Source organism: Colletotrichum fructicola (genome assembly GCF_000319635.2).
Source record: "Colletotrichum fructicola Nara gc5 chromosome Unknown KSG_Nara_v1_contig03, whole genome shotgun sequence".
In the NCBI taxonomy this organism is placed as follows: Eukaryota; Fungi; Ascomycota; class Sordariomycetes; order Glomerellales; family Glomerellaceae; genus Colletotrichum; species Colletotrichum fructicola.
In genome coordinates this window covers 6,654,919-6,667,162 of record NW_027094053.1, presented here as the reverse complement: position 1 = coordinate 6,667,162, position 12,244 = coordinate 6,654,919, and the positions used below count along the sequence as shown (strand labels likewise).

The 12,244-nt window shown below is 52.0% G+C and overlaps 4 protein-coding genes across 4 annotated transcripts; 3 read left to right on the top strand and 1 right to left on the bottom strand.

Moving 5' to 3' along the window:
* Window positions 1-595: 595 nt before the first annotated feature.
* CGGC5_v006716 (putative proteasome subunit alpha type-3) lies at window positions 596-1,582 on the top strand (the record flags this gene model as incomplete). Its single annotated transcript, XM_032031502.1, has 4 exons — window positions 596-619; window positions 711-895; window positions 980-1,398; window positions 1,455-1,582. 4 exons carry the CDS (start codon window positions 596-598, stop codon window positions 1,580-1,582), a joined length of 756 nt encoding a protein of 251 aa, XP_031889085.1.
* A 385-nt stretch (window positions 1,583-1,967) lies between these two features.
* On the bottom strand, window positions 1,968-3,080 carry DPP1 (Diacylglycerol pyrophosphate phosphatase 1; the record flags this gene model as incomplete). The annotated part of the gene is made up of 5 exons (XM_032031501.1): window positions 1,968-1,979; window positions 2,035-2,693; window positions 2,750-2,843; window positions 2,902-2,958; window positions 3,015-3,080. 5 exons carry the CDS (start codon window positions 3,078-3,080, stop codon window positions 1,968-1,970), a joined length of 888 nt encoding a protein of 295 aa, XP_031889086.1.
* Window positions 3,081-3,596: 516 nt separating this feature from the next.
* On the top strand, window positions 3,597-5,321 carry dre4 (Pre-mRNA-splicing factor dre4; the record flags this gene model as incomplete). Its single annotated transcript, XM_032031499.1, has 1 exon — window positions 3,597-5,321. One exon carries the CDS (start codon window positions 3,597-3,599, stop codon window positions 5,319-5,321), a length of 1,725 nt encoding a protein of 574 aa, XP_031889090.1.
* A 1,006-nt stretch (window positions 5,322-6,327) lies between these two features.
* On the top strand, window positions 6,328-7,246 carry CGGC5_v006713 (Cytochrome b561 and DOMON domain-containing protein; the record flags this gene model as incomplete). The annotated part of the gene is made up of 3 exons (XM_032031498.1): window positions 6,328-6,370; window positions 6,423-6,763; window positions 6,818-7,246. The coding sequence occupies 3 exons, from the start codon at window positions 6,328-6,330 to the stop codon at window positions 7,244-7,246; spliced, it is 813 nt and encodes a 270-aa protein (XP_031889143.1).
* Between the last annotated feature and the right edge of the window lie 4,998 nt (window positions 7,247-12,244).

The following is a 12,244-nucleotide window of genomic DNA, read 5'->3' as shown; positions in this document are numbered from 1 at the left end:
GGCTGGCGGTCGATGCGATAAAACGGCGCGAGGTTGGAGGGAAAATGCCGAATCGCCTCCACTCTTTGCGCTGTTAGGTAAGCAAATCAGCACCGCTGGCTTGGGCCTTCCGCTGAGGTGCAGAAGGAGCAGCTCGCCAGCCGAGCCGTGCGCTTTGCTAATGGCGGGGGGCATCATTTCTGCCTAAGGCAGATTGGCCCGGCGTCACACCTTGATGTTCTTCCCGCCTCGGTGAGCTTCCACTTCGGTGAGCCATCATTCGATGAGGTAAGAATCCTGTGCTCACCTGGCGCCCGGCAAAAGCTCGGGCCAGTGCTCTCAAATGGAGGTACAAAGTGGAAAGTACCCGACTGCACCGGGCTGGCTCTTACCTCAGCTGGGGTCCAGGCTGGCTGGGCGCAATACAGGAGCTAACGCGTGCATCGATTGCCTGGAGCTTCAAGCTGCACCCAAAGCAACAGCCTTCCCTGCCAATCGACAAACAACACATTCCGCCGCACAACAAATCCATTTTCGTCGGCCTCACCCCGAGTCCGCTGCCACCGCAAATACACCGCCCGGATACTGTTGATGCCAATTTGACCAGTCGCCCGCCATGTCTCGTCGTTACGATTCCCGCGTAAGGCCCCTCCCCGCTCTTCCCTTGCTCTGCTATGCCCGCAGACCTACCGATTGAAAGGTGAAGCAGCAAACTTACACAATGTCTCCAGACAACCATCTTCTCGCCGGAGGGCCGTCTCTACCAGGTCGAATATGCGCTCGAGGCCATCTCCCACGCCGGCACTGCCATTGGCATCCTCGCCAAGGACGGAATCGTTCTTGCTGCAGAGCGCAAGGTGACGTCGAAGCTGTTGGAGCAAGACACATCCGCCGAGAAGCTGTACATCGTCAACGAGTATGTAACTTTGCTTCCTGGGTTCTTTTTCTCTGGAGGACGGCATTACGATAGCAGCAACTAACTTACCCACCTCTTCTCTAGCAACATGCTTGCTGCCGTTGCTGGTATGACGGCCGATGCCAACATTCTCATCAACTATGCCCGCCAGGCCGCCCAAAGATACCTCCTCACCTACAACGAAGATATCCCCTGCGAACAGCTCGTCCGAAGACTCTGCGACCTCAAGCAGGGCTACACACAACACGGTGGTCTCAGACCGTTCGGTGTTTCCTTCATCTACGCCGGCTGGGACCCCCGCAGACAATTCCAGCTGTACCAGAGCAACCCTTCAGGCAACTACGGTGGATGGAAGGCTACGGCCGTTGGTGCGAACAGAGCTAGCGCTGAGAGCTTGCTCAAGCAGGACTACAAGGAGGACTGCACCCTGAAGGAGGCATGCGGTATGGCGGTCAAGGTTCTGAGCAAGACCATGGACTCGACAAAGTTGAGTGCTGAGAAGCGTGAGTTCTTTTCGAATACTGCATGGTGTTCTTCGTTTGCTAATCGACCACCACAGTCGAGTTCGCCACGGTCGGCCAGACGGAAGATGGCAAGATCTACCACCGCCTCTGGACAGCGGAGGAGATCAAGGAACTGCTGAAGGAGCACGACTTGGCGAAGGATGAGTCTACGGAGGACAAATAATGGCATGATGAGAATCAAAACATAGATTGGGCGTGATGGATGCCCTTTACCCTGATGTACCAATAGAATTGATGCCCCAAACCCCAGACAGGCTGATTGATGCCAGTGCATATGCGTAGCCATGGTATCCCTATGTATCCAGTAATGTGACATGTTCAACAGACCAAACCGTGAAGGCAGATATATGATGGAAGCGCAACGCAAACGAGGAAGGCGAAGATAGTATCAACAATGACAATGATGAAGGCAATAAAGGCAACGCAAGTAATCCAAGGCAGGGATGCACGAAATCAATGCAAAGGTTGGTGAGAAGATGCGTTGCTGGCTGGCGCTGTTTCGATGCCTATGCTGATGCTGTTGGTAGTGATGCTGTATCATTCGAACTCTACGGCGGACCCTACTTGCTGTGATTAGCGTCTTTGGCTGTCTAGCTGGGTTAATTCATAGCCTACGTCGGGTCGTGAATCCCCAGCTTCCTCCTCGTCACGCAGTCGATTCCAGCCTGCCCTTGGCTCCGAACCTGGGTATGGATGAGGCTCATGACATTCCTTCGCAGTCAACTTAGGCCAGTGTCGTCGATAACTCCAATACGCAACCACCCATCCTAGCAGAGATCCCACGCATACGTCGTAAACGTCGTGTCGGTAATCCTCGCACCGGCTGATGGCAATCAAGGCAGCCCCAAGTAGGGGCACCAGACAGATCAACGCCCGGCTCAGATCACGGCCGCCGCTGTTGTGGCGGAAGATGTGCAGCTGGCCAGCGAGGAAAATGCTGAGGAACCCGAGGCCAGCGAAGGAGAAGGACGAGTGACCGGAGGGGAAGGACCGCCAACCATCATGTAGGAGGTGATGGGCCTTCTCTGTGCAGACGTCGATGGTGACAAGCAGGTCGGGCTTGGTGCCAGCGGCAGGCTTACATCTTGCCAAAAGGTCGGGCCTTGGTCGGCCAACAGCGTTCTTGATTAGGTCTGTGATGAAGGAGGTCATGATGACGGAGATACCAAGGCTCAAGTAGGTAACCTCATGCTTATGAGGTGAAGCCTTCGTCATAAGGTTGTAGATAATTAGAACGCCCAGCGGCACGAAGAGGGCGTAAACAAAGTTCATGTCTGCGATCCTGGTCAATTACACCACACAAATAGATGAGAAATTGAGTTGAACTTACACACAGGCACACGCTCAACTTCTGCATGGGGATAAGAGATGCGAAGATCGTTAATGAAGAACATGCGGTGGAACGGCTCGAGGAAGACAAGCATCTGAGTCAACAAAGTTAACGACAAGCTCTTTGGCGCAACCAGTCGCGTTGTGGCCTACCAGCATCCAGGTACCAAGCAGAATCGCGAACCCTAGGTAGTCTGGCGCATGAGTTCTCTGAGACTCGAGTTAGACAGGTCCAGCAAACTCGCTGTAATTGGAGGCAAACATACCTTCCAGAAACGAGAGAATGCGGATGCCGCAGCATTCCCGCTTGATGCAGAACGACCGGGCGCCATCGTGAAAAGTCACCCTCTGCAGGCGCGAAGCAGTTTGTTGAGCATCGACAACACCAGACAAAGGCAGGAGTGAACGAAAGAGACAACGGAGACGGAGACAGAAACGGCAGTAAAGACACTCCAGTTGCAAGCAAAGCGCCAGAGACTATCAACCGTCACTTGATCAATCTGCAGATCCTCCAGACCAATTTGTCCCCTAGTTTGGTCGAATTGGTACGAACATCAAGGGGGGTGCTCTGCGTATGTGGCGTTCAGCATTTGATTGGGAGAATCCGACAGCTGGTCACTCGCCGAGCTGCGACGGTTCGGAGATGCAGGGGTCACTGGGGCAGCTAGCTGAGCTATCCGTACCTTCCTCAGCTCCAAGGCGACCTTATCTTATCGGCACCCGACGTTTCGCCGTCTCGCCGTCACTGATTCGTTCCTGGGCAGCCATCAACCTTCAAAAATCAACAATCGCTTTCTTCATCAACATCGGGACCATATTCGCTGCGCTTGCGCGCCTTGCTGCTCAACATGCTCAGGTCAACATACAAGCCGTCAGATAACGCCGCTCCATTGCCGCCTCTTCTGCCCGGATGGACTGAGCATACGGCGCCGACGGGACACAAGTACTACTACAACGCCGAAACGAAAGAATCGACATACACAAGACCCAGTGCGCCCGACGCCGTTGCCGCTGCACCTCAAACATCCGCGCCGCCGTCCGCCTCCGCGAGCTTCTTTCAATACCAGACGATCCCGCAGCTCTCCGATCCGAACGTTGCAAATGCATACCTGGCGCAGTACAATGCGCAGAACCAGCCACCCGCTGCGCAGCGTGGCGGGTTCGGTCACGGGGGTAGAGGGGGCAGAGACAACGGGCGCCCGCGTCCGGAACCCATAGACAAGCCCAAGTCAAAGACTCCTATACCCGGACATGAGCCTTGGATTCTTGTCGAAACAAAGTATAGTCGCCGATTCGTCTATAACCCGGACAAGAATGCCAGTTACTGGAGAATCCCCGAGAAGCTGATGCCTGGCATCCTCGAGTTGGACAAGGCCAGGATACGCGAGAAGGCAGGCATCGCAAGCGCAGGTCCGGACGCCAAGGAGGGAACTCCCGGGGCGCAACCAAAACAGCCTCGCGAAGTCAGTGAAGGATTGCCCGATGATGGCAATGACGACAGTTCAGAGTACGAAGAGGTCGAAGTCACAGACGACGAGGCTGAGGGCGACGACGGCGAGGATGGACACAACTCCAAGCGCCAGCGCACGGAAGAAGCAGCCGATGACGCAGTGGTGGAGTTTAGCGAGGCTGACATTGCGTTCCAACTGCAAGCAATGGGCGAGGCGTACGGACTTGACCCCGGCGAATACGATGACGGAAACATGGACGAATGGCCCGAAGGCGCGGAGGGCGTAGAGTTCTCGCAGGAGGACGCCGTTGCGCTGTTCAGGGATCTTTTGGACGATTTCAACATAAACCCGTACAACACGTGGGAGAAGATTATCGAAGACGGTCACATCATTGAGGATCCGAGATACACAATCCTCAATACGATGAAAGCAAGGAAGGACGCATGGCAGGAGTGGTCCAAGGACAAGATCAGAGAGATCAAAGAGCTTCGGGCAAAGGAAGAGAAGAAGGACCCTCGGATACCCTACATGGCACTACTGCAGGAAAAGGCATCGCCCAAGCTCTACTGGCAGGAGTTCAAGAGGAAATATCGGAAGGAACCGGCGATGACGGACCCCTACGTCAAAGACAAAGACCGCGAGAAGTGGTACCGAGAGCATATCAATCGTCTAAAGATGCCTCAAGCAACGCTCAAAACGGACCTCGCCACACTTCTCAAGTCATTACCGCTTTCTGCATTAAACAACAAGACGAATCTGTCGCGTCTGCCACCACAGTTGTTGGTTGACATCAGATACATCTCCCTGCCCGTGCAAGTAAGAGATCCTCTTATTCAGGCGTACATCCAGACCCTGGACCCACCACCAGAGGGCGAGACCACCGCGGAAGAAGATGAGACTACGCGGAAGGCTAGAGAAGCCAGGGACCGGAGAGAAAAGGCACTGCGAGAGCATGAGGACAAGGTCGCGGAACAGAAACGAAGGCAGCAGCGGAGCCTCGAAATGGGCAAGGCTCGGCTGCGGGAGGAAGAACGGGAGATTGAACGGGCGATGCAGGTCGGAAAACGTGGGCTGCAAAGCCAACTGGCGAGCGCTCAGCGGGATGAACCCGATGCATCGTGAGGTAGTTAGACATGAATGTGTGGCTAGGCCGCCGCCAGATTAATACAGCATAATGTATCAAAGAACCCAAACGGCGTCCCGGGTCAATCCCAACGTCGATCCCCCAACTGCTTGTGATAAGGACACATAGCTAACCAGCGGCAAAGACACTAACAGAAGCCAGTGTGAGACCATCGACGCTCCGTTTCGCCGACTGCTGCAGGAACCGGGTTTCATGCACAACCGCAACGACGGCTTCACCAACCACAGGGTCCCTTCATTACATCAATTTGACTCGAGCCTCGCGGCCGCGTCATGCACAGGCATCACAACAGACAGAAAACCCGCAGACGGACCAATCTTGGCAGCTGTAAAACAGCTCACTCAGCAATGAAACCCTGCTTCCCTCAGCTTATCACAAAATTGTCAGAATCCTTCCTGTCCTGTCAGCAAGCACAAGCACGAACACGAACAGATGAGGACGTGCTCGCGAGAGACAGGAAGGCTTGAACCCTCAGATCCTCTCAGCCACACCCGGCATCCCTGTCTTGGCATCCTCTTTGACGCCTCGAACGCACCCGCAGTTCGACAGGAAGACATTGGGAGGAAACAAGTTCGGATCGACCACCGCTGCGCTGCAGATGAGCCATGCTTTCTGTCACGGCCACCAATGACACCATCACGCGTAGGTCGTGCGCGCTGCCCAGGTGCCAAGATCTGAAAATCGGCGGCTCAGCCATTGGCTTGTCGGCCACGTCGGTCACTCGGTCACCGTTCCGTGGCCGTGCTCGCACATCCCCAAGCACAGCTCCGTGGATTTGCAAGACAAGATAGCGCCGCCGCCATGGTAGTCTTGTTAAATGATAAGCGCCGCCTGTCAAATGTTTCCCAACTTCTTTTCTTTATTTCGAGTCTGAGCTTTCTTGCAATCTTGTCAAAGTTGCAGAACTTTTCTTGGTGAACAGAAAGAAACGATATTTGAATCTACTGGTCTTTTAGCAGAAAAAGCAAAAGAGTAAGACACATTATGAGCACGACGACACTCACACTATTCGGCCTTGTGGCCCTGGGTAAGTTCCGGTCACTCTAATCGTATGGTAGCTTCTACTAACACAATACCAGCCTCAATAGCGACGGCCCAACAATTCCCAAATTTCCCGGGTAGCGGCAACGGAAATGGAAATGGCAACGGCAATGGGAATGGCTTCGGTGGAAACTTTGGCAATTTCGTAGGCTTCAACATCACAGAAGCGATGCACATTCGGAGGATTCACGGAGTTCTTGCCACGATCGCCTTCGTCATCGTGTTTCCCGTCGGCTCGGTTGCGATGAGACTCGTCCCTGGACGCTTTGGCTGGATCGTGCATGCTCTTATTCAGATGGCCGGCTTCGTCCTCTACATCGCAGCAGCGGCCCTGGGTATTCAGCTGACTCAGATGGTCAGACTTGGTGGCACCAGCCTGGTGAGTGTTTTCATGCCCCTCATCATCGATGTTCCTTGCTGACGTTTCCCCAAGTTCGAGATCAGCACCATCAACTTTCACCCTATCATCGGTCTCGTCCTCCTGGCCATTTTCTTCTTCCAGCCTATTTTCGGTTACATCCATCACGTGCAGTTCAAGAAGTACGGTCGTCGCCAATTTTGGTCTTACCTGCATCTCATCATCGGCCGTCTTCTGATCCCGCTCGGCATCATCAACGGTGGTCTCGGACTGTACATTTCCAACTCCCCCAGAGAATTCAAGATCGCCTACGCTGTACTCGCCGCCATTCTCGGCGTGGCTTGGATTCTGGTTGCTGCTATCAGTGAATTCCGTCGCAGTCGCCAGCCTCGTCAAGTTGTGGTAGAGGATGACAAGAGAGGTGTGCATGCCCCGATCCCCCTCAACCCTGTTGGCGACGCCAGCCGCGGCTCCTCGGTCTCGGATCCTTATCGCAAGGTTTAAGGCGGTGAAGCGTATGATTCATGAATATTGGTTTCACGGATCTGATGGGAAATGATACACCACAAAGGCATCGCAGGATTGTTAAGAGAACATGATTATATGAAGACGTGTGCGTTGTGTGTTCAGGAAAGAACGACAGCAAGCGTTACGGATATGAAGGCACTTTCAAACAGTTATGAAAGGTAAAAGGCACAGGACATGTTATCACTTCGGATTGTAAGATTATTAAGCATTGTGATATTTGGGACTTAGAAGGTTTTTCCTTCGAATAATCAACCACGGATTGTTGACTTGGATTTTATGAGATTCAAAACTTTTGATTTCGCAGAGGATTGGAGCAAACTCGCGTCGGGAGTTATATCTTTCATCTGACTCCTAACACGTGGAATTCTGCCCAGATATGAGGATATCGACTAAAAACAGACCTGTTTACGTTTTAATTCCTTTATTAGTGTGTTGCTTGTGGCTCAAACTAAGTTGCAACTCTGCCGCTTGTATTCCACACAGGGTGCGTGGTGAGGATACATAATGTGGTAGAAGTACGGGTGAGGGCCTGGACATAACCGTTTAAATTAAGTTATGGCAACTTGAAAAGGAAAATGCAAGGTATCTAACGGTAAGAGCCAGTGATATCCTTATTTCTGGCAGAACATTTTTATAGTGAAAATGAGCCGGAGATGGTAACTTGAACATCTAATGGAAGAACAAAAAGACCACATGGTAGCCCCGGAGCACTTCGGAAACATTTGATAGCTCATTCGAAGATGCTCAAGTGCAGTCGCTGAAAATTAGCAAAGCAGTCGGTGCAACGTCTTGACTCTAGAACCAAGAAAAGGGCCCAAAATTCCTCGAAAGCGGGATCTTCGAGAGCCCTAATTCCTGCTTGAGAGGTGCGCAGAGAATTCCCAGCATATTATTCAAGGCAGGCGTTTCACAATGTTTAAAGCTATGTGGCGCAAAAGATTGGGAATAAGGAAGAAGTCAGTAAGAAGGGGAAAATTGTAGTGTTCCTTCGGGGTAAGGGCTCAGCAGCTCGGATTGTCGGTGTGGTGGTGACCCCTTGATGTACCTACTTAGACATTGTATCAGCCCACAGCAACAGCAACACCCAAGATCAGTGTCCCTAGTGAAGAATTTTGCATCTCCAGACAATTCAATGAGAACTGAAAGCTTAGATTAATAATGTCGGTTGGTGTTGTCCACTCGCTATTCTGTACAGCAGCAACCTGGAAGCTTTACGACGACAATGGGAGAATCGTTTTCGGCTGAAACAGTGATATTTTTCCCGATTTACTTTAGACTTCACCGCAATGTTAGCCCAAAAAGTGAGACCTAGTTGGCTGGACAAGGTTACATAAAAGTACTTCAGGCATCTAATGTCGATTGTTCACACATACAATACGTCACTTTGGCCGCACAACGTTGTGCGGCGCATTCTGGATAGCTTATTGACATTACCGTCTCTATTCCCTTATGTAGATTTTCAGTTGCAAGTGCTAAAATAATAGTGAAATTGTACGCAAGCTATGCGTACACTACCGTATCGTATGCTACACATCCTCGACTCCCCCTTTCCACCCAAAATTGCGATCCAAACTCTATCTCCGTCGCTACCACCTTTCGCATCTGCCTACTCTCCCCATTCCCCCTATCCCGCAGGTGGCAACCTACATAGGGTCGCGCGATTCAAAATCGAGCATAATGAATGTTGAGATTGAATCGCGGTCTACGGAGCTGCATCATGCGTGTCATGGATGAGACATGTCAAGTGATATCGATGGCGAGGAGATTATTTGGAGTCTACTGCATCGGCAGACATTCTGACGAGAATATTACTACCGCACAACGTGCCAAGGTACCATAGAACGTAGTCTCGGCTACAAGATCATAAGATCAATCCTTTGAAGACATCGAGACTGAATATGCAGTTTCATGGCTTATTCGACTTCGACAAAAAATATCTTAGTCGGAAGATGATTCATATAAGGTTCGATCAGTTGAATGGGCAGAATGCTGTGAGTCGTGTGCGGTCTCGCTGGACGGTCGCAGTCCAAAAAAACCCCAAGATCTCGTGTAGACCAGTGTCAGGAGAACCAGTCCAGTGATGATCCTTTCACCATGCGTGCACCCCTGCTGATGCTGCGCTACTTAACGGGCAAAAGGAGCATGTGGACGCTCTCGGAGGTAACCACCAGAGAGAAGGCTTTGTGGGATCCGAACCTAGGCTGTGACTCGGAAAACACAACGTCAATAATAGCGTTCGCCCGAGCATGAAGAGGGCGTCCTCACTCGTGTCGGGGCTGCATAGATTGTCGCTACTTAGGAAGCCCGAAGACGAGATGCTGCAGGAATGCTGCAGAAGGGCGAAGTCATCTCTGTTGTCACTTGTGGTAGCATGACAGACAACTTGAGACCAGCCGTGATCCTGTCATTTCCTACTTTCGCGTCAAATTACATGGCCAGCAAGCAGTCTGAAAGCTAGCTAAGTCGAAATACTCTGATTCAGGTCGATTGTCAAGATCTCCCCAGCAACACGATATCTCCGTGTTGAGATTTTGGTATGCGCTGCGTTCAGGGTCGTCCCAATGCGCACCATTCCTGATGTGCCTGTGCCGGAGCCTGTGCCGGAGCCTGTGAGAATTGGTGCCATGAAAAACTACAGTTCGGTGCCTCTGATCATGGTTACAGCCCCGAATGACCGAGATGGAAGGGGCTACCAGGGGGTTACGGGCGGCCGAGACCCCAAAAACACATTCGCGTTCGGGGCAGTAGAGCAACCGCTCAATTCTCGATATGCCACAGCAGCATCTAGATCCAACAGAATTACCATATCAGCAGATAGATTGCTACGGACCCGATCGGGTGGACGACGTAGGAGCGAGCTTTGTCAGACCGATGCTGTTTAATCACCGATCACCAGATCATCCTCACTTTCCATGTGTCCAATCGCTATTGCAACGGAAGATTTCGCGTAGAATACGAGATGGAAAACGTCCACGCCAGCAACAAAAGCTTCCGAAACAGACTACTATGTACCAAACGACCTAAAGAGTCAGGCCGTATTGTTTCGCGGAAACATTCGGTCGGACTAATCCAGTCTTGTCCTCAGCATCCCTGAGAAACCAAGCTTTGGGGAACACTGGACATGGGTAGAAGACTATTCTTCACTCCGGCTGTGTATTCTCGAAGATGCTTGGGAGCCTTCTCGAGAGCGGAAAACGTGTTCAGTTCATCACTGTCGCTTTTGGGCCCAGTGTGCTAGGGGCCTGGGGTTGTCCGAGAAGTGCCTCGTTCATGTCTTTTTGTGGAGCTGCCCAGGTATGCGTGCAATACGGACGAGCCAATGTACGGGATATCACGAGCTGGAGTCGAACATCGTACAGCAAAACACATAGAAGCACACTGCCAATGGATGTTGGTGAGATTGGACTGACAGAATAAGACTACTGCGTAGTAGAAGATGTTCTGGAGCATCTCAGTCTTTTGCATCGCTACTGGGTCAAGACGAAAGGCTTGCGAGCTCAGGAGAGAACAAGCATGCACTGGTTGGTCGAAGAGAGACATGAGGAGGACGGCTGGACTACCAGTGGGTTGGACTTCCGACCTGGTCTAGAGGTAATGCCTTCATGGCTTGCGGCCGGCAATTGGCCACGCGTTTTGACCCCCATACTTTTAACCTGAATCATTGTTGTTCCCTTGCTGGGATCGACTGCTTTTTGCGGTGCGGCGGCCTCGTTCTTATTCATGCTCGTCGGCCGGCGGGAGACTAATCCGCAACGTCCTCAGGGGGCAAAGAAGGATAGTGTCGACAAGTTTGTCGATGTGGCGATCTGTACTAAAAGCGGTGAAGTGGTGGGCGGCATGAATCAGGTGAGTCGTAGTTTTGTTCAAGTGCGACGGGGTGTCGGCGGCATTGATCGGTCCTTCGACTTCGCCGTGAACTGGAGGTGATTGGAATCGAGATCGAGAAGGAAATTATTTACTCTCATGGATAGCTGGAATGGGCCGCGATACATGTGTGCCATGATGGTAGAGTAAGACGTCCACCATTTAAGACGCTTGTTGCGGAAAGGCTTGATGTGGGAAAGACATGGACTTACAAGTGGGAAAAGTGCAACCCTAGGTGGGAGACCGTTCTTCTTTGTTGAGAAAGGCCGGGTTCGTCCATGATGGATAGCATGATGGATAGAGGAGATCCATTCGTTTGATATTGTTATTCCAATCACAGAGAACCGTTTACGTCTTGAGAACCTGAAGAAGGAAGGCCTTGACAAGGATGTCGGAGTGGCCCCGACATCGTGTGGGTTCGATCGGCCTGCGCAACATTCAGGTGCCTCCGAGGTGGGTTAGGTTACACAAGCTCAACTGACAGGAAACGGTCTGCCGCAGCAACCCACATTGTACAATGCCGGCAAGGCAAGATGTCCACAGCGGTTGTCAATGGCCCGAGTCGACCGATTGGAAGGAGAGATAGGGGTCCCTCAACGGCGTGGAGCGTCGAACAGGCCAGGACCCCTCAGGACACGTGTGCCTGCTCAATCAAAGATGGGTTGAACTAAAGATCGTACCATTCTGATGGAAAAGAAGACGACAACGCCGGATGGTAGGTCTGTCGACATCAAAAGAAGAAGGTCAAAATGCAAATCTGGCACACTGCGACTTTACATATTAAAACGCCCCTTTCCTCCGCAAAACAAAACAACGGGTGAATCCGGCTTTTTGACTCTGCTCTTGGCCGGACTTGGCGGCCACCTCCATGGCCATCGGAGCCGGGCATGATCTCCAAAATTGGAGGCGCCCATCGCGGCTAGCCAAAGACCTCAGCTAGACAAAGGAACAGACGTTACTTTCCAGGTACATCACTCCGCCCACCCCCATTTTTGTCCTGAAGAATTCCACAGAGGAAGATACTACCGCAAGTGACCCCAAAGTGTATTCACTCACAGACCTCTTGCCAGATCTGCGATATTTTGCGAAGGCATCGTGGACGTTTCTTTC